The 21403-nt window shown below is 36.1% G+C and overlaps 1 protein-coding gene across 1 annotated transcript in view; it reads right to left on the minus strand.

The window, feature by feature from the left end:
* Window positions 1-13732: 13732 nt before the first annotated feature.
* Window positions 13733-21403, minus strand: part of LOC139149836 (aqualysin-1-like) — a 10543-nt gene continuing 2872 nt past the window's right edge. The window contains exons 2-4 of the mRNA XM_070721867.1: window positions 15869-15981; window positions 15357-15498; window positions 13733-13866 (exon numbers count right to left, since the gene is read on the minus strand). Of these exons, the coding sequence (XP_070577968.1) occupies window positions 13733-13866; window positions 15357-15498; window positions 15869-15981 (389 nt within the window). The remainder of the gene's footprint in view (window positions 13867-15356; window positions 15499-15868; window positions 15982-21403) is intronic.

A 21403-nucleotide genomic window follows, 5' to 3' on the forward strand; every position in this document is an offset into this window, starting at 1 on the left:
TGTCATCGGTCAAAACCAGTCCATGCCAGTACTTGAGCATGTGTGTTTTATAACTGTAAACTGAATTGGATATCTACCAAGCTCTCCAATAACACCAGCATTTGAGGCATGTTTAGAAACTCCTAGAATGAATTTATAGAAAGAGATACTGACATCATCAAGAAAATTAACTTTGTCATTAATTTCATGCATATTTAATGCATATTCTTCATCCAAATATCGCCCTACTTTGCCGGGACTCCCTACAATAATCATGTTTTGATTCATTAGGCCGCTATCCATGATATATGTGATGCATGGTTAGACGAAGTATATGCTCCTTACTTGCAAATAATGGTCCATCATCGAAATATATCGAAGAAAGAACGACCTGGCTCCTCAACTTTTTCTATTGTCTGTTGCCCTGAATTACGCTCGTTCATTTAAATGACTAACTTCCATGTATTCTTTACATCACCTACACAATACTGTGTATTGTAAGAGTCAATGTCAGATACAAGCAAGCGTCCAGCCTAACCTTCTCTTCCTTTATCTTGTTGTTTTTTTGTCTTTCGAGAAAAGATTGTGAAAACGACAGAGCATTTCCCCGAGGTAGTTTTAAACGACTGCAAGTCTTCAGTATGATGTTGTTTGTATTGTGTCGATTGTAAGCATTATTTTGAAAATATCAAAGAAATAGAAAAAGAATAACGGTACACAAAGTATGTGGAACGTTTAATATTACTTTATGTAAGTGTTATTATTGGTGGATTGATCGTCATAAAAATGAAAGGCATCTAATATGTTCGTCAATAATTATTTGTTTCAAATTACATTCCACAATTTAAGCATGAAGGTGAATTGCCTAACTCGTCACCTTCCGACTGAACAATGGAAATGCCACCCACAGTTTAGAGAGTGGCCATGTGCACAAATTAAACCAACAATTATCGCTTGAATGTTGGGGCTGAAGAAACGCCTCCACGAGAGATAATGTCTGTGGAATTGTCACATAATTACAACATCATCTTTGACTAGTTAAACCGTTGCGAGGTCATCCATGATTCAATTAATATCGCAATGGTAGACAGTGGAAACCTTTTACTCCTGTGGCGTACAGAGACAGCATGACTTTCATATTTGTTTTCGCAAATGTGGCCGAGTCACGTTGAGTTAGGACCTTTTAGTTTGTATCAACTCAAACACAAAACAAAACAATGGATGATCTGAACCTGTCTTACTTTCAGCCCTATAGATCAAATTGATGTCGTTAAATGGCATGGAAAATTAATCGAATATGTTCCTAATCAGGTAGGTACGTTCGTAAGGCAAACATCAGTGTTGTAGAACGCAGTCTTATGACGTTTTTAGATATACTGTTAGTGCTGACGTTTTACAGAATAAAAATTCTATGTGTAATCATCAAGGGTGGAAAATATTATCATCCCTGCTATGATGCGACCGTTTGCCATTGAAAAGATGTCACCGAGTGATCTTTGTAATATTGTAGGCTTTACTATGGCAATGAATTCATTTTTACACAAATTACGCTTAAAACTGTGATAGGTAGATTTGAAAGATTAAGTTATGAGTCTCCACTCCGGAAACAAATGTCGGGGACGAGCGCTTGAGAAGTGTCGAAAGTGTGTGTGTGCTCTTTGTCTGTGTGTGTGTGTGTGTGTGTGTGTGTGTGTGTGTGTGTGAGAGAGAGAGAGAGAGAGAGAGAGAGAGAGAGAGAGAGAGAGGAGAGAGAGAGAGAGAGAGAGAGAGAGAGAGTTTTTCACGATGTCTTTAATATTCAACATTGCTTATTACAATCACATATCACTATAATATTACATTACACAAACACCATATACACGGAATATCAAAATGAAGTCAAATGAAGTGAAAAGTAAAGAAAACTCAGTAGTCTTCAGAGTCATAAAAGTAGAAATGTAATCATACAACAACTCGTCTCCGCTGACTTAACAGCTTACATATTAAAGATCAAATCATTGTTGTTATCAATCTCACATATGATATCATTGATGGCCCAGATATCTTTAAAAGTTTATAAGTTTCCATTCATTTTGTAATAGTTAGTCTGTATCTTACACGTTGTTTGAACATTTTCAGTGGGTCTGGATTCTCATTTAACCGGCAATAGACTGTTGCTACCTTCGCAGTAATCATGAGATAGTTGCATAGTTGGTTTGCGTGTCGCAATATCCTGGGTCGATGGAGAGAGAGAGAGAGAGAGAGAGAGAGAGAGAGAGAGAGAGAGAGAGAGAGAGAGAGAGAGAGAGTGTGTAGGTAACAACAAGATTTGCCTGTTTGCATTCAAATCATAACTTTGAACAGATAACCTGTTTTTGTGTCAATTGACAAAGACAATTGTTTAATAAGAACCGGTGACAATTGATTAATCAGTACGTTTCTCTCAGCGACCGACTGAAACTTTTACCAATTAAATAAAATGCTGATCTCGGATACAGTTCCACGGGAAAAGCTCAATAGGAATAGATGGACTAATCTATTTGTCATTGTTAAAGGCATTAATATAATTGTAACTTAATAGGAATCGTATGAAGCTGAAATGATAAAGATGAATAGTGTTACTGTATCATAAGTTTGTTTATCATTTGGTTTCAGGTTCCGGAGAAATAATGACAAAAATATTGATAACTTATGACCTTGAATGACGTTCTAAGACTTTTATAACACCATGATGTTGTACGGCTGGCATCAAAGGTGATGTTTGATGTCAGAATTTTGTTGACATCCCATTCGTAACTCAATGCTAAGGTCAGAAATAAAATATAAATTGTTCATCGGAATCGCCGCTTCTAATTTGCCCGATATGATTTTTTTTGATTTCGAGAAATTCATACTTCTGCACTGCAAATACTTTAGTACTGCCGCTGGTGGCGCCCTATACTGCATGGAGTTTTCGCTGGCATGTGGGATTCTGAATTAGACTTCCAACATATCTACACTGAGCTCTGTCAACATGTTATTGCAATATCTGAATTTTGCAAATCACTACAAAAACTGGGTCAATTTTGGCTGAAATTTCTGTTTTGTCAAGGTTAGTACACCATGACTATTAGTTTGATCGCCAGCATTCGACGTGATGGCCAACAGTTAGTTCCAAAGACGCTGTTCAGTGTTTGTCCTGATAAAACGTTTTTGCGATCTGTTTACCAACATCGTGACAGCAGATGATGGGTGGTGCATCGGATTGAATGAAAATTTTATAAAAATTTATGACAATGAAAAAATATGGTTGCGTTGATGTTAAAGGTCGATCTGAGTTAAAGTTCGATCGATATTACTGTTGAGAAATGTAGTGTTGAATTCAATAACCAGTATCAGTGTATCTTGTCTGAGATATTTCTGGTTAGCCTAAAAGGGGAAAAGATTATTTTGCCTTTTCTGCATCACGGCAAAAAGTCCGAGGGACCGCGGTTACCTTTTGCCTAAAAAAAAAACATTTCGCTCGCCGCTTCTGAACCTTGGTAGAAAAAATCCGATGAATAATTTTTTTTCTCTGGCCTAATGCACATATTTTTGTACACTGTCTCATAAAACACGGACAGCAATTGTAACGACTTACTGATGGGTATAAAGAAGTGTCCATGACACATGAATCATGAATACAATCTCGAAGAACTCTTGTCTGTTTTATACATCATCACGATGTCTTCACAGTAGTGCACTGTCAGTACACCTAGGGGTCGTTGACACCGATATGGTCAATTAAAACACCAGGACAGTGTATTTGCATATACGAAATGATACCAATTGTAAGTCCAAATTAGCGAACACTAGAAGTTTAAGTTCTATTAAAGATCAATGGCCAAAACACTTCTGTTTCTGTTTAATATTGGGTTTAACTCCTTGGAGTGGACTTTGCTTGCTCGGATCACTTTCATTTCAATTCTGTCGTTTTTCAACTTTTAGGTCTGGAATTTGTTTGCTATTTTATGCTTGCATTGTAATACAGTCTGTTTGAGTCAGTCTCCTTTCTTCACCTGTGACACATATGCTGGAAGAGGTTCAACAGATCACTATTTCAAATACGTCTCTCGCTATTTCCAAACTCAACGAAGCACTCAAGACAGCAGGTGTTGATGGTCGTCGTCAGTACTCACAACGGAACGTTTGCAGTGTAAACCAGCCATCCTGGTTTGGTACGGCGTGCCAAAATGCTAAGCGTTGTGCATATGACAAACTTAAGATTTTTAGAAGAACTGGTTCCATTGATGACTTAAATGACTACAAAAATGCCAAAAAAGCACTTCAAACTAACATGCAAAAACTCAAAATTGAAATTTCAAGATACTGTCAGAAAACGTTTTCAGGAAGCTGCTACGAGTAATACTGGTGAATTCTGGTCAATTTTAAAATCTGTGATGAATTTCAAAAGTAGGGGTTCTGCCGCCAATGATATCAGCATTGATTCATGGTATGACTATTTTAGTTCTCTGTACAGGGAGTGTCTTGACACAAATTCTGGTGATTTAGAATTTATGAGCACAGTAGAAGACGCTGTTAACCAGTTTGTAAGACAAAACCATGATATTGGTGATGATAATGATGAAGATGAATTGGGTAATATGCTGAATGCTCCAATTACGGAGCATGAGGTGTTAAAGTGTTTAGAAAAGTTAAAATCTGGCAAAGCGCCGGGTCCTGACGGTCTACCCAACGAATTTTACAAATACGCTTCTGATGTAATTTTGCCTTTACTTGTAGAGATATTTAATTGTATATTCTGGAATCTTTCCTTCAGAATGGACGGTAGCTCTAGTAATCCCTCTCCTCAAAAAAGGTGATAAGAGTGATGTAAATAACTATAGGGGTATATCGCTCTTGAATGCATTGGGGAAGATATTTACATCAATTTTGAATGAGAGACTGACGAACTGGTCAGACAAAATCAATATTCTTTCTGACTGCCAAGCTGGGTTCAGGAAAAATCACAGCACCGTCGACAATATATTTGTCCTTCACGCTGTAATTCAAAAGTATCTAAGTGTTAGAAGGGGAAAATTTTATTGTTTATTTGTAGATTTTTCTAAAGCCTTTGACCGGGTCAACCATACACTCCTTCTGTATAAACTTATGTTAATGGGAGTCAAAGGTAATATGTATAACATCTTACAGTCTATGTACAGTAATATCAAGTCATGTGTAAGATCTGGAAATGTAATGTCTGAATATTTTGATTGCCCAGCCGGTGTCAGGCAAGGCTGTATTCTTAGTCCTGTGTTATTTAGCTTCTTCATTGAGGAATTGAATCTAATGTTAATGTCGTCCGATCAAATGGGTGTACAGTTGACACAATACATGTATGATCTTTTCTGTTTATTGTATGCTGACGATGTGGTCATCTTTGCTGACTCTGTCAGAAATTTACAGAATTTAATAGACATCCTTTTTAACTTTTGCGCCAAGTGGCATATGAAGGTAAATTTAGACAAAACAAAGATTGTAATTTTTCGCAAAGGGGGCCACAGAGCCCATCGGGAAAAATGGCATTTGGTGGATATTCAAATTGAAATTGTGTCTCACTACAAACACTTGGTCAAAAGCTGTCTATACACAAGCAAATCAAGCCAGTAAAGCTTTAAATATGTTGTCAATTGCCAGATGGAAATTGCAGTATCTCACTTTTCACTCTCATTTTAAATTGTTCGATGCAATGATTCTGCCGATTCTTTGTTATGGTTCAGAGATATGGGGTTTTCAGATTTACGATGCCATAGAGAAAATACAGAGAATTTGGTGTAGAAAGTTACTAGGTGTTCCAAGTCAAACAGCAAATGAAGCTGTGACAGGTGAATGTGGTAGATTGCCAATCTTCTTTCATACACTAAAGCGTTGTATTCATTATTGGGTGAAGCTTACCGAAATGTCTCCAGAAAGACTCCCTAGACAAGCATATTTGATATTGTATAACCTTGACTCCTTAGGCAGACATACATGGGGAACATCCGTCAAACAAATTCTTTTTTCTTATGGTTTTGGCCATGTTTTGCTTGCTCAAGAAGTTGGCAATAAAAATTATTTATTACGGCTTTTGAAACAAGATTAGCGGATATCTTGAAGTAACAATGGAAAGGTCTTTTATCATTGAAACCCAAATTACGTATATATACACAGTTTAACAGTCTACTCGAAGCAGAAAAATATCTTCATCTCAATTGTAATCGTTTTATTTTACAAAAATTTTGCTTGCTTCCGCTGTTCATTTCTACCACTTTCAATAGAGGAGGGAAGACGCAAGAACATTTGACAATCAAGCTACAGTTTGTCAGCTATGTTCTAATGGAAGTGTTGAAGATGAATATCATTTTTTACTAATTTGTCCTTTGTACAACCATTAAGAAAACAATATTTACCAGACGATGTAACTAGAGAACCTAACTTTTTAAATTTTTTGAAAGTAATGAGTGGAAAGGATTCTACAGATGTCTTAAACCTTTGTAATTTTGGGCACAAAGCCTTTCAAATGAGAGATGTTTTAAAGCTTTCAGATTAAGTTTCATGACTTTGTAATTCAGAAGAAAGACCATGTATTTTTGTCGTTTTTTCTGTCAGCATTGGTGCTTCAAATATCCTGTTTTTTTTCCTGGTCCTATAATTGTGTATTTTGTATCAGTAATTTGATAAACCCCGCTGTATATGGGCCGGACGCCTTGAAATGCAAATACATGTGCACATTTGTGCACGTGAAATGAAAAATGAAATGAAAATAGTCTGTTTTATCAGTGCAAAATCAAGAAACACCGTAGAATTTTCAAGACTGAAGATGATTGTTTTTAGAGAGCAGAGTGTAATGATATGCAGCTGAGTTAATTTATCTCACTTTCTTCAAAATTACTCATACGGCCATTCTCACAGACATTTCTTTTGCTTTCTTAATGGAAAAAATCATGCTGCATGAGCAAAGAAAAAAGCCTATACAATTGCAACCATGGAATGGGTGGAAATAGGTTATGAATCGATCATTTCCTTAAGATGGAGCATCAAATAAGTCCTATTTTGTTTTGTTGTACGTTCATCAAGTGCAGAGATTACATTTTTGCAACAGTCGCACCTAAGGGATTGGTAAGGGTATGTACTGTTTTGACAGACATTGATATTAAATCCTAGTGTTCTAGTGTTCTAGTGTATACGTAATTAAAGGGAAAGATGAAGTTAATTGCTGAGGCAATGCGAGTTTATTTGTCTTGCTTTTATTTCCAATTCAGCTAAAATATTTAGATACAGAAATACTAGACACACATAGATAATAATGATTATAGTTGTCAAAATCGAAAAGAATTAGAATACTGACCGCGTGAGTTCATTCCATCCGTCGTCATCCTTATATTAATGGGGACAGACTCCACAGTCGTCACAGTCTGACCCCTACTCACTGTATGTCAGCCAAGTCCACCACTATCATCACATTCGCCATTCTCACTGAATCAACATATATTTTCTCATTGGTCCAAGTCTATAAGAAGATGGTAACATTGAGTGAGATTAGAAAAGATGCAAGAATTAAAGCATTTCATTTTCAAGAAATTAATGAGAAGATAACAAACACACAAACAAAGAAAGTACATTGATGTCAAACAATGAACACTTTGAATAATAGAGTGCTCCAATTTTATTTTAACTCGTGGCATTGTTACCCAATATCGACTGTTAATGTTTGTCTACCACAAATGAATTCAAAAGCGCCCTCGAGCACTTATAGGACTTAAAGATCAATAAACTTACACACACACGTGCACATCAATGGTAGGAAACTTTGATCAACATGACTGCCAGGTGATCAAAGTTTTCATTAAGATGTCTTACTCGAACGTGAGTCAACTCATTTTGTTAAAACTTAAGACAAGGACAGTGTGCGATGATGTTCTTGTTCTTGTCTCGGGAAATGTTCCAATTTTCGATAAAAGCGACTCTTTGTTAAAATTTTTCGAAGTTTGGGACTTTAACCAAAAGATTCCTCTACCATATTCTCCTCAGGTTATATGACAATTTTGAAGGACAATGCAAGATGGGACCGATGTAAGTGGTGCATCTACTTCCTGGAACAGCAGTGTTATATTTTTAGCCCATTACGCTACCTTTGCACAAAAGTTACAGAGGTGCAAAAGGACTACTTTCTCGGGAAATGTCAATGTTTGTTACACGTGATCAATATTAGAAACACTTCCACGGAACTTGTTCGACATATAACATTGTGATGTTAAAGGACAAGATGTCCTTCTTGGAATGTCCTTTTTAGGCACAGTGACGCAATTCTTATGTGACAGTTTGGTGATATATATATTGTGAAATACATGACAGGATATCAATCAAGCAGAACAGATCAATCAATAGTACAACGCGCTAAACTACCATCCTTCAGAGAGAGAGAGAGAGAGAGAGAGAGAGAGAGAGAGAGAGAGAGAGAGAGAGAGAGAGAGAGAGAGAGAGAGAGAGAGAGAGAGAGAGGGAGGGAGGGAGGGAGCGAGTGCCCGTGCTTGAAAAAGTCCATTCTGAATGGCGAGATTTTTTCAGTTCGTTTACAGTAATTTATTTGGAGTCGGATTGTAAGTAAAGAAAATCTGTCCGTATTTGCCATACTGACTTACCATATGTTGGTGGCTGTGAGGAGTCAGTTAGAGTTGATTAGATTGGCTCTATCTGGAATGTGTAGCAGTTCGTTTGGTGTGGAATCATCAGGAATCTGGCGGATTTTTCCTGACTCAGCAGCAGCCGTCAGAATGGACGCAATCTGGGGCGCCCTCAGAGACGGTTTTGTTGAAGGAGTAATGCTGCAACACCTTGGAAAATGAAGTTTCAAATTAAAAAACATGGCAGTCATTCGTCAGTTGAACGCCCTCAAGTGTCATCAGCACATTGATCAGTTGCGGTCTTGCATGGTTTTCTGTGGTTAGTTGTTTATCTATAGTTAGTTACTTAGTTACTTTTATTCACTTAGTTACTTTGTTACAATTAGGTTACTTTGCAATCCCACTACTTTCATGTACACTACCTCGATATACTTCAGTTTTCTTTTTTCTTCTTCGTTTCCTTGCTTAACATCAAATGGCTTTGGGAACGGACTAGACTAGCATTTGCTATTTTCCGTTTCCATTTACCCTTTATCACAGCACAACTCAGATGTACATTCATCATTGAATTGTAATATTATTATGATTAGGGTAATAAAGATTATTATTATTATTATTATTATTATTATTATTATTATTGTTAGATTTATCTGCGTATGTGTACAGAATTCCATCGTAAAGTCAGCAGGAATTTATGACACTTTTCGACTGGCCTGGCAAATCAATTCTCATGTTGTTCTGTATTTTTTTACCCAAATGTATACATTTTCGTTTTCGAAATAATTGTTTCATGCATGAAAGTTGCTTTAAACACACAAAGGTACACAGATGAACACATATAAATAATTGGTGTCACAGAAATATTTGCTTCGACAAATCGCCATTTACAATTAAAACCAATTAATAAAGTAATATTCTAATACGATGAGAGAGGTCAAACACAATTTTGGAAAGAATAGAGAACAAATTTACTATCAAATCAAACTTGTTGACTTCTTTATGTCAAGACATACAAACCAGAAACATGTGGCGTTGCCATGGAAGTTTCACTGGATACTTTACAGCTACTGTCGCCATTCTTATAAGCACTTCTGATGTCGGAACCGGGCGCTACGATATCGTTGGAATAGCTGGCTAAGGTATCAGATCTAGATGGTGTTGTTGCGCCAACGGTGATTGCCTTAATGAACAGACAAATAGATACAAAGAATAGTTATACATCAGATGTTGTAAATAGAGTCTAGATCACAGCAATTCTAATGAAAGCGACATCATAAAATTTGGACAAAGTGATTGCCGTTTGATATCGCATTCGTAAATTTGTGTCAGTGGTCGGAAAGCCAGTTTTATCAGTGAAAACCTAAAATGTAGTACACGCCTGAAAACAGAAAGAGTTAAAAGTTTTGCTCAGAGTTTCCCCATGGAAGCTTTACCCAATTGTCGTTTATAATGAAGAATAAACATCTTGGGATATTTCGGAACCTTTCGGATCAAGAAACAATTAACCTAAGTTTACTGACAAATTCGAAATATACAGTAAAAGCTATATCCCGAGTTAACTCTAGAGTTAATATTACGTGTATAAATTCTATTGTCACTAAAATATGACTGTGATAACTTCATTATCTCCGTAGGTTTTAAGCTTATAATTAGTTCACACGTCCACGATAAAAGATGTTTTTTTTACTTAAGAGCTCGAATATCTATCTTCGATGAGTATTATTGCACCTCAATATGATGGCGAAGTCTTCTCATCTTCACCAGAAATAATGAGCCGATATATTTCCTTACCAACCTCACACGTCAGCGTAGCAGCAGAGCGTGGCTCTAGCTGTTCAGTTGATGCAAGATCAACATTATTTTGCCTGATATAATGGCTATATATGCAATACATCAGACCTTTCTGTTGTAAGGAGTAAGCGCCACCATGTCGGTCATTCTTTCTAATACAAAGGAAGTGAGTATTGACAACACTCCTTGCAGCAAAGGAAGAGTCTGTTTTATTGATTGTATTGGATTGTATTAGAAATGTTATGAGGTAACATTTGTCCAGCATTTATTAATTCTCAATTGCATATATTGAAAACATGTATAACAAACAAACAAACACACACACATAGAAACTAACACAGAGCCCTGGTTACGAATAAACTTGTTTGAGGATCGAAGGACACTGCCCTGTCTGTCTTAATTATTCAGCAGCCATATTTGATCTGCAACTCGAAAATCATATAGTTGTTAAAATCTAAATTGTACGTTCATCGCTGATATTTAAAGAACGTTCTGCACTGTAAAAATAGCGGACGCTAGACGCGTCTTTACGCGTTCAAAATGTACATGTCGGTGTTCAAATTTGAACGGTTAGTGTTCATATTGTTAACACTAGTGTTCATATTATTAACAATGATGTTCTAAACCTGAACACGTAGTGTTAACAACTATCTCCTTCAAGTGTTCAAAAACTCAGCATCACAGAAATTTTACAATACTGTGAAACAATTAACAATCTTTTGTGTTTTTTACTTTACAATGGCTATATTAACTTTACTACTGCCTCGCTGTCCGGCATACGTACACGGATTTCGGTGTAACGAATTTCACAATAAGTGGAAAATATTTCCGGTCTACAATTGCTGAAAGCATGTTTTTTCTAAAAAAGGAAGTATAAAAAATAATTTTACACGTTTATTACGGGTTGAAATTTTGAAATTTTGAAAAGAAAATCAGAAAAGCACCATGGACGCTTTAATTTTAACATCGGCGTGCAAGAGGCGTTCTACTTCTTAACACTTGGTGTTCAAGTTTGGTGCCTTTTCTTATCCCATGATGCAGAATGGAAGTTGCGACATGTTTCTTGTAAGCGCACGCTGAAGTCGTGATCGTGCGAAAGCAAGACCAGAAAGGGTAAGTTTTCTCTCCAAAATATTAAAAGGTATTGGATTTTGAAGCATCTGTATTATTATCCTTCGAAATTAAGTATTGTACTTTGAAAAAGCTTAACTACGTAAAGAAACCTTTATTTCTTTCATTGGCTGGTGGACCATACACTAGCTGTGAATACGCAGCAGTGTTTTGGGCCATCGGGTATCGATCGCACTCGGGTCAAGGGTCATCACTGGAGCGATGACCCTTGACCCGAGCGCGATCGATATGCCACATTACCGCTGCGTAATCACAGCTAACACATGTCTTTTGAGTAACCACAATCGCATGTAAATTTTTAGTTAAACATGGAAGAATATTGTTTTAGCATATGAGAGTTGGCTTTGCTTTTACTTTTCATCAGTTGATGACACGAAGAAGCCAATATTTTGTAACATTGACGAAAAGAGGCACTGTATAAAAAAGTCACCCTCTTTCCTTAACCTACTAAGGCCAAATTGTCTTTCATTTGAAGTCTCATGTCGCCATATTATCTATTGTTGCATTATTTTCAGGATGTGAAAAGTTGGATGAACGTGAAATCCAAGAGTTATTACAGAAGCTATTGGTACAGAAATTGAAGAATATGAGTGTACAGATAGCTGTCTGGAAACAAGCTTGAGAACCTCAGTTCATCTCTGATGTAGATTTGAACTTTCGAGGGTTAGTAACTGAATTGATAAGTTTCTGTATTTTTGTTCTGAATTTATCTGAGCTATGTCCAGAACGCTATGATTAACTAAATGTTACTGGAGAATAAGCTTTCAAATACTTGTAGTCGCCAGTATCAGATGCAATGGTGGAATGAAGAATTAAAGCAGAAAGCCACAGAAAAGTTCACAGTGAAAAATGTACACTCTAAATTTCGGAATTTTCTGAAATTTCCACTCTGAATTTTCTGTCGCTTTCTGCTTCAAATCTTCATTGCACCTGGCATCTGATGAAGGAGACTTCACGTCTTTGAAGGCTTATGCCAGTAACATCTACCAAATCTTTGATTATTTATATTTTAGATCAAGAAATCTTTTGTTAACGGTTTGTTACTGATTTTAGCTTTGCTGTTAAGGACGTAGACCTAATATCATAGGTGAATGTGTGGCATCATCCTCAAATGTTTACATCCCAAGCGTTTTCTTCAAAACGGCCAGTACGATTCATTTAATATTTGGAGTACAGGTTTCCGGGGATTTTCCTAATCATATATCTACAAGTTATGATGAAATACACAAAATTGTATTTTTGAGACATTAAAGACATTTCAGACATTTTTAAGACATAAGGAATTATCAAAATGTGATATATTCAAGTAAGCCAAATTTTTAGCTTTTTCAAACAGATGTTTTCGTACGTTTTTGCAAGTATGAACATATAACGTAATCCACAATAAGTAAAACCTGTTTTGTCACTACTTTGTTCATATTGTTTGAAAACGATCTACAGTGTTTATGGGGATTTTCTTTTGTTTATGTTTTGATAGGAAGGTGTTAATTAGTGTTGGTGTTTCCGCAGAGAAACTTTACAAAGTGGCCATATGGCCACTTTGTATAGTTTGCAGAGGAAAACACCAACGGTGTTTATGTGCCCAATTGACATTAAATAATTGTATTTTACTAAAGGAATTTTTGTGTATTTTTAAATAAAATAATTTTACTGAATATAAGTGGTCTGTTTTGTTATTTCCAGGCTTGAACACCCCATGAACGCGCAAAATTAAAGGTGTTCAACAAGTGCATATCATGTGTTCTAACCCTTAACACACTTATCGTTGCACGGCGTCCATGCGTTCAAAAAGTGTTACAGCCCTTTGAACGCGTAAATGCGTTCAATGTTTTGAACGCATTTCATGTGCAACGTATGTTCAGATATGGAACACATGGTGTTCAATATAATGCCTGATGAACACGAAGTGTTCAAAATCTGCACACGTGTGTTAAAAATTGAACATTGGTTGAACACGTAGTGTTAAATTTCTGAACGTCTAGACGCGTTCAAAAAGTGTTACAAAAAGGCGTTTAATTGGTGTTCTATCCTTTAACACTTAACTTTACAGTGTGTGATCAAACATCGGTAAGAATTTTTACCTAAGTTGCATTTGATTTCAAACCGTCTTATTGAAAGAAATAAAAAAGATACTAACAGCTAGTGAGGCTTTAGAGGAAGGATGTGAATACCTGGCGAGCTGATTGCCGGTGACTTGAAACATGCATTGTTTCCTTGGTTACCAGCTACTACGACGACGGTGTATCCGGCGTCAGTGAGTCTGTTAAATTGACAGCATTGTTCATAACCCTGGAGAAACCACTACCAAGTGACATGGAAACCACAGCTTGTCGGATACCTGACGCTGCTACTGCATCCATTGCTGCAGGTGAATGAGAGAATGAAATGTACAGCAATAGGGACCACCTTGAAATTTTCATCAATTGGAACCACTTGAAATGTAAAGCAATAGGGACCACCTTAAAATGTACATCAATTTAGACCACTTGAAATGTACAGCAATAGGTACACCCTGAAATGTACAGCAATAGGGACCACCTTAAAATGTGCATCAATATTAGACTACTTGAAATGTAAAGCAGTTGGGACCACCTTGATATGAACTTCAATAGCCACAAACTATGTGAACGCAAATTACCTGAGTATTGTTTCATAAAATAGTGTTTTACTAATGTTTACCAAGAAGTTTATCTCTGTAGTCATGGTGATAAGTGCGCGAGGGGGAATAAGTACTGTATTGCAGTACTTAAGGACCCAGGATTCTATTGTTATCAGTTGTATTTTCTTTCGTAAATACTTCGTCAAGCTACTATGAGAAACCGTAGCACATAAACTTCTCAATTCTAGCTATGGTGATCTGTGACAATGGAAAACAGTGCACCTGACCCCAGAAATTTTGATTGGTCACGCGACCTGGTAGCCATCTTAATATGTTTGCCGAAGATATAAAATTAACGGTAGTGTCGGATTTTGCTAACTTTCCTCCCAATTTACACTTTATAGATATCCCCGTAAACCTGTACAAACGTAACTTGGTACGCATGTGCAGAAAATGTAAAGGAGAACACTAAAGTGATCTGTCTTGCGGTTCGGCAACCATACCTTATTTATAAACACCCCATGAAGTATTCATATAGGTTTTTGTTGGCAACCTAGAAGAGCTAGAACTTAGAGAGCAAGGATTTCTGGGAAAAGGTCACTATGGGACAATGACCCCAGCAAAATTTGGAGTACTGATCCTAGCAACTGTAACCAAAGCGAACGAACAAAATTAAACATGGTCACGCGTATTCAACGAAGCACCGTGTGTTGTGCCACATTACGGTCCCCTAACTGTAACCATGACAATTGCTTAGGACATGGCAATTCTGTTCGTAGCTTTTCACTATACTTGTCAACTTTTTATAGTAAGAGTCAAGAAGCTTCATCGATGTACATCTTTAAACGTGCCGAAAAGATATCCAAGATACTAAAGATCACCCTAATGAAGGCCATATCATATCGTATAATTATACATGTGTATATACATGTGTATGAAATACCAGGTGCTTTAGTCGCAAACCTCAATTTCCGCTTCAGTGAATAATATTATCACATTTTTGTCAACTATATCATATTTTGACATGTCTTTTTAGTGTATAGTTAATGTTAAGAAAGTATTCACCGATTTGCAAAGAAAAAGACTTCGCCACAGCAAATTAATAAATATGCTCCCATGATTAGCTATATACTCCCCCAGTATTTTCTCGAATACCCGTATCACAATAGATTGCGGTGCATGTTAGAATGGTGCAATGGTCTTCGAAACGCTGATAACAAATTGAAACATTTGTTTTTACCGCCTTAACTCACCTCCCACGGTACCACTTGATCTTCCACGGTCATTACAGTCGAAAACACGGCATGAGTACAGGGTAACTCCAGGCGCTACACCAACAGTATTTCCTCCAATGGTATCAGCACTGTGTGTACCATGTCCTGTGCAATCATTTCCCTGCAAAATTCAAACATGGTGTTGAAGCAAGAAATCGCTTTTGCGAAGTCTTGAAATGTTTTGGCGGTTATTAGAATGTGTCAGTGTGCTACTGCAACACGTTCTCAGAGTTTCTAGAATATCAGACTGGTTTGCTTGAGTCCGTTGGCCGGGAGTGGCCCGAGTGGTACATTATTGCTGTTAATTCATCGTTTTGCCGATGTCATTGAATTTGTAAATGTAGAAAACATCTGGGGCAACAATATCGGACAACTGGATATATTATCAGTAATAATATGGGGATGACGTCACAGAATTCATTGGTATTTACAAAGCCATGATATAATAGTCTATAATGTTTTTCTATGTCGTCATGGACACTGTCACTTACATTGTATCCATCATTGAAAGCATCGTAGAAAAACTTGGCTCTCTGTCCAAACTCCACGTGAGTGTAACGAATGCCAGTGTCAAGTACAAACACGCTGACCCCACTACCGTCTCCTTGACAAGAAATGTAGAAGAATATAGTTGAATACTTCTCAAAAATATCCTGAATTGAATAGAAGACGGCACTAACATTCGAAGGGGATGGCCCTTTATTAACAACTGTTCAAAGTTCTACCAGTGAGGGTTATACGTCCCGGTCATTGGTATTTTAGATAATGCACACCTCGAAATTTCAAAACTGAAACTTTGGCTCAAACTTCTCCTAAGAAAACATCAAACCATTCCCTTTCGAAAGGGTCATTCTGCAAAATTTGGTATGAGAGAAACACATTATCCAGTACTTACCGACACTTGAAATTCAAGAAAGATTTACATTCCAGTGTTAATTTTATCGGGAAAGATAAAATTTTCAATTTTCACAATTAAATAAGCAAGTACAAGTTGATTTACTAAATGAGCGAATCGAAATGAGTCATCACGAGTTATAGACCAAAACTGCATTTTTAAAGTTTGACATTTCGAATATCCGTCTCTGGCATTCTAGAACTTTATCAGTACGATACTGTTAAAGTTTAAGAGTCCAAATATCTGCCCCCGAGCACTGAGCATTCCGTCTTTCATATCCTATACTTTCTGACTTTTCTTACTACAGATTCAATCGTCTTGATACTATTCCAAAGGTTGTTCAACATTTTAAATGCGGATTCGTTTGGGAAAATCTCCTTTTATTTTGAAGAAAAAAAATAAATTCTTGGCGTGTGCATGTTATTAGTATTATTATTCCCTAATATTTTTCTTCGTTCAGCGAAGGAAAATACGCGTGACGTACTGCCACCACGAGTCTTCGACACGGTCATTGCGCCACTCGTATTTTCCTTCACTAAACGAAGAAAGATAGTCATAGTGTAAAACTTTTGAGAAATGTACATGGCTACCTGACAATGCTTTTCTTAACACTCTGCATATCATGGTTTTCTCTATTCTGTCGTTTATATGCCTTTTAGCATACTTGAATACTTTACATTTCACGTACGCTGGGGAGTCTTTTCTCGCCTATTATCGTTTGTGGTCAGACCACATAATGTAAAAGTTTCCTTTCTCATTTTCGGCTCACAAACGTGAGCCTTTTGTGGTACCGATGTCTGTCTGTGTGGCTGCCTGTCTGTCTGTCGGTGTAACATCTCAAGAATGACTTATTGCATCAAAATCACATACACATAGATAGAGAGGCAAGAAATTATTAGAATTAGGTTTTGGTGGATGTGGTTTGCACAATTAATGCTAATTTACAGACTTTTTTCTTCGGGGATTTGATATTTTCAGAATGGTATTCCCATAAATTGTATGTCTGCTTACAGATGTTAATACAGAAATCATATGATAGGTTTCAAAGTCAAGTAGAAAGTAGAGGTTTTGTGGGAATGGCACGACTCATTTGCATATTTGATGAACTTTGAGATGTAAATATGGTTTAACTTGACGTAAGTTGAGGCACAGTCCGGACTGTGAGTTGAGGAAACTTTCTATGTACGTCGGAGATACTATGATATCAGATTGCATATTTAGTTTGACAAAACTTGTTAATGACGTTGATGATACTATCATATAACATTAATGAGAGTAATTTAATATTTTCACATTAGCAACTTTCTACTTTGCATATTTAACAAACTTACTGTATAAGGGATATATCTACTGATTGACTTGAGAAAATTGAACGAAACTGCTATGTACATTGAAGTTACATGATGAAACATTAATGAAAGTCATTCAGTATTTTCAGATCAACAAAGTAGTAATCTGAATATTTAACAAACTTTCCTAATTAGATAAATCTCGTGATGGACTTGACCAAAGCTGACGAAACTTTGTATGTACATTGAAGATACCATGATATAAGATTAATGAAAGTCATTCAGAATTTTCAGATCACCAAATTAGAACTTTGCATATTTGATAAAACTTTCCAATTTGGCACCTTTAACCGGAAAGACAAGAATAAAATTGGTAAAAAGTTACCATATATATTGAGAAACTGTGATACAGTGGTGAAAGATAGTTTGCATTTTGACATCAGCTAATTGACAATTTGTATATTTAATGACATTTTCTCAATGAGAGTCATAAAACCAGAAAGACATAACCAAAATAGATTAAAGTGCTATGAATGTTAATGATACAATTATAGAATTGTTGTGAAAGACATTTTGCATTTTTATATGAATGAATCGGTACGTAATTATATATTTTATTGAGCGTTCACAATTTGGCATATAAAACATCAAGGACTTTCAGGCAATTAAATTTGCCTTATATTGCGGTGATACAATGAAATGATATCAGTAACAAAAATTTAGTATTTTTATTTCAGCCAATTACTCGTTTGTATGTATCACGTTATTTTCAAATCAAGCTATTTATGATCGACACCGCCAGTGATGTTGATAAAGTGAAGTTGTAAAGTCACGGCAGTAATGTCCAGAAAAGTGTCAATTTTCAGAATACTGCAACATGAACTCAAAACACGGAGAATTACCAATTCGTATCAGATACTTAGCAAATATTTTTCCTAATCTATAAACATTCAACTCTAATCTTTTCAATCGCACAGGCTTACCGTAGAAACCCGATGGCATTTCAAGTTACGTTCCGGTCATATTGTACAACGTATTACCCTTTTACAGGAATGTCGAAGATATCATATTACTACTGTTTAGACTGCGTTTTATGGGTTTCAACCTTGTTATGATAATCCTGAAAAAAACAGTCAGTGTACTGCTAATCGGTGGCTGAAAAAAAAAATTGGAAGATTCTATCGAGGATGGGGTACTGAGGGAATGAATATTGAAAAGATATAATATCTCAGAATACTTACTCAGTGGAGAGGACGAATACACATTGTCCAAAGGAGATCTGCTTGGTCTATTCTGTCATAACCCCAAGGTATACCATTGTATGGACTACCTCGTCTTCTTCAACGTATCAACCTCATCCATCCAGCAAAGCTAGAAAAAGCAAATTGCAAAAAATACCTATCCTTTCACAAACTTTGCAAAATGAAGTTAGAAAAGGTCAACTACACTGTAAAGTTAAGTGTTCAAGGATAGAACACCAATTAAACGCCTTTTTGTAACACTTTTTGAACGCCTCCAGACGTTCAGAAATTTAACACTACGTGTTCAACCAACGTTCAATTTTTGAACACACGTGTGCAGATTTGACGCTACGTGTTCATAAGACATTATATTGAACACCATGGTGTTCCATATCTGAACACACGTTGCACAGGAAATGTGTTCAAAAAATTGAACGCTTTTACGCGTTCAAAGGGCTGTAACACTTTTGAACGCATGGACGCCGTTCAACGATAAGTGTGTTAAAGGCTAGAACACATGATGCGCGCTTGTTGAACACCTTTAATTTTGGGCGTTCACGGTATGTTCAAGCCTTGAAATAACATTACAGACCATTGATTTCCTGTAAAATTATTTTATTCTAAAAATACACGAAACATTTCTAGAGTAAAATACAATAATTTACTGTAAAATGGGTAAATAAACATTGCAACTTTGTATGTAAAGTTTGTCAGAGGAAAAAACAACAGTGTTAACACCTTCCTATCAAAAACATAAGCAATAAAAATCACCATATTGTGGATTACGTTTTATGTTCATACTTGTTTAAAACGTACAAAAATCATCTGAAAAAGCTCAAAATTTGGCACACTTCTTGTCTTGAAAAGACGTATATGTATGAAATGCATACTCCATTTTTGTAAGATGGTTTCTTAAAGACATTTCCTCCTATATGGACAATAGTAAATTTTGAAGAAAAAAGAAGTTAGTCAAGGCTTCTCTGGTGCACATGGCATATAGTTGTCCACACTAAAGTAAACACAACATGTCAAGTTGTCAAAGTGTCACAGTAAGACACAACATGCAGAAAGTGGGGGAAGTGGGTCCTTGGCAGGGTAAACCTATTTCCTTGTCCAACAAAGTCCTTCATAAAAAAAAGGTTAGTTTGTTTGTAATATCTTTAAATAAACCCTGAAATAAATGGGTGACATTTCAAAAATATACCTCTCAGAAATTTAAAACATATTCGTAAAAACCTTTCAAATTCTGGTGTACCCTGCTATTAATTTTTATACAATTTTGTTTTACTAAAAATGGTAAAAATCACCCTTAAAATGAAAAAATGAACATTTCATCATAACTTGAATATATCACATTTTGGTAATTCCCAATGTCTTAAAAATGTCTGAAATGTCTTTAATGCCAAAAAACACAAAGTTGCAAATTTCTGCATAATTTTAACAATCTGAAAAAGACTACCAGTAGAGAGATCTATGTCCTAAATATCAAAGCTGTTCGATTAGCAGTTTTGAAAAAGATTTTTTAAAGATTGTTTGACCAAAAATGACAAAAATTGCCATGAAATATAGAAATTTGAATATTTCACCACAACTAGCACAAATTTGACGATGGTCATTATTTGGGACATGTTTACAAAATATTGAAGACGTCAGTAAAAGAGAAGAAGATTTTTTCCAAAAAATAGCAAAATTAGCCTCAAAAATATAAATTTGCATATTTCATCATAATTTGAACACATCTGATTAGGGTAATCCCTTGGGACCTGTAATCAAAATGTTAAAGGATTCGTACAGGCTGTTTTGAAGAAAAAACTTTGGATGTACAAATTTGAGAACAATGCTACACATCCACCTATTTAGCTGACAGTAAAGCTAAAAACCAGTTGCTAAGTACACGAGACGTGTTGAGCTACAATACAAAATAATTTACGGTTTGGTAGCAGGCTATGATCAACTAAATGTTACAAGGGCATAAGCTTTCAAAGTACGTGAAGTCTCCTTCATCAGATGCAAGGGGGGGGGGGATGAAAAATTGAAGCAGAAAGTGACAGAAAATTCAGAGTGAAAATTTCAGAAAAATCAGTAATTCAGAGTGGACATTTTTACTCTGAATGGTCTGTCGCTTTCACATCCATTCAAGGCTGAATTTTTTTATGTAAAAACATTTTGTCATATTGTCTTGAAAGCTGCCTGCAAATCAAAGATGTCAGATGGTGTTCAAATGGATGAGACTGAGTGTACAGATGACTTTCATAAATGCATGTATGGATTTTCATGTACACATTTTGAAAGAGCTAACAAGAAATATCAGCTTTAATTTAAATTAGGGAGACTACACGTCTGTGAAAGCTTATTCCCCAGCAACATTTAGTTGATCATAGCATGCTACCAAAGCTTAGATTAATTCAGAACCAAATACAGAAATTTATCAAAATTCAGTTGCTGACCCTTGGAAGTTTAAATCTACATTAGAGATGAGCTGAGTTTCTCAAGCTTGTTTCCAGACAGCTACCTGTACACTCATCTTCTTCGTTATCTGTACCACCAGCTTCTATAACAACTCTTCGATTTTCAGTTAAATCCAACTTTTTACATCCTGAA

This window comes from Ptychodera flava, chromosome 1 (genome assembly GCF_041260155.1).
Source record: "Ptychodera flava strain L36383 chromosome 1, AS_Pfla_20210202, whole genome shotgun sequence".
Classification (NCBI taxonomy): Eukaryota; Metazoa; Hemichordata; class Enteropneusta; family Ptychoderidae; genus Ptychodera; species Ptychodera flava.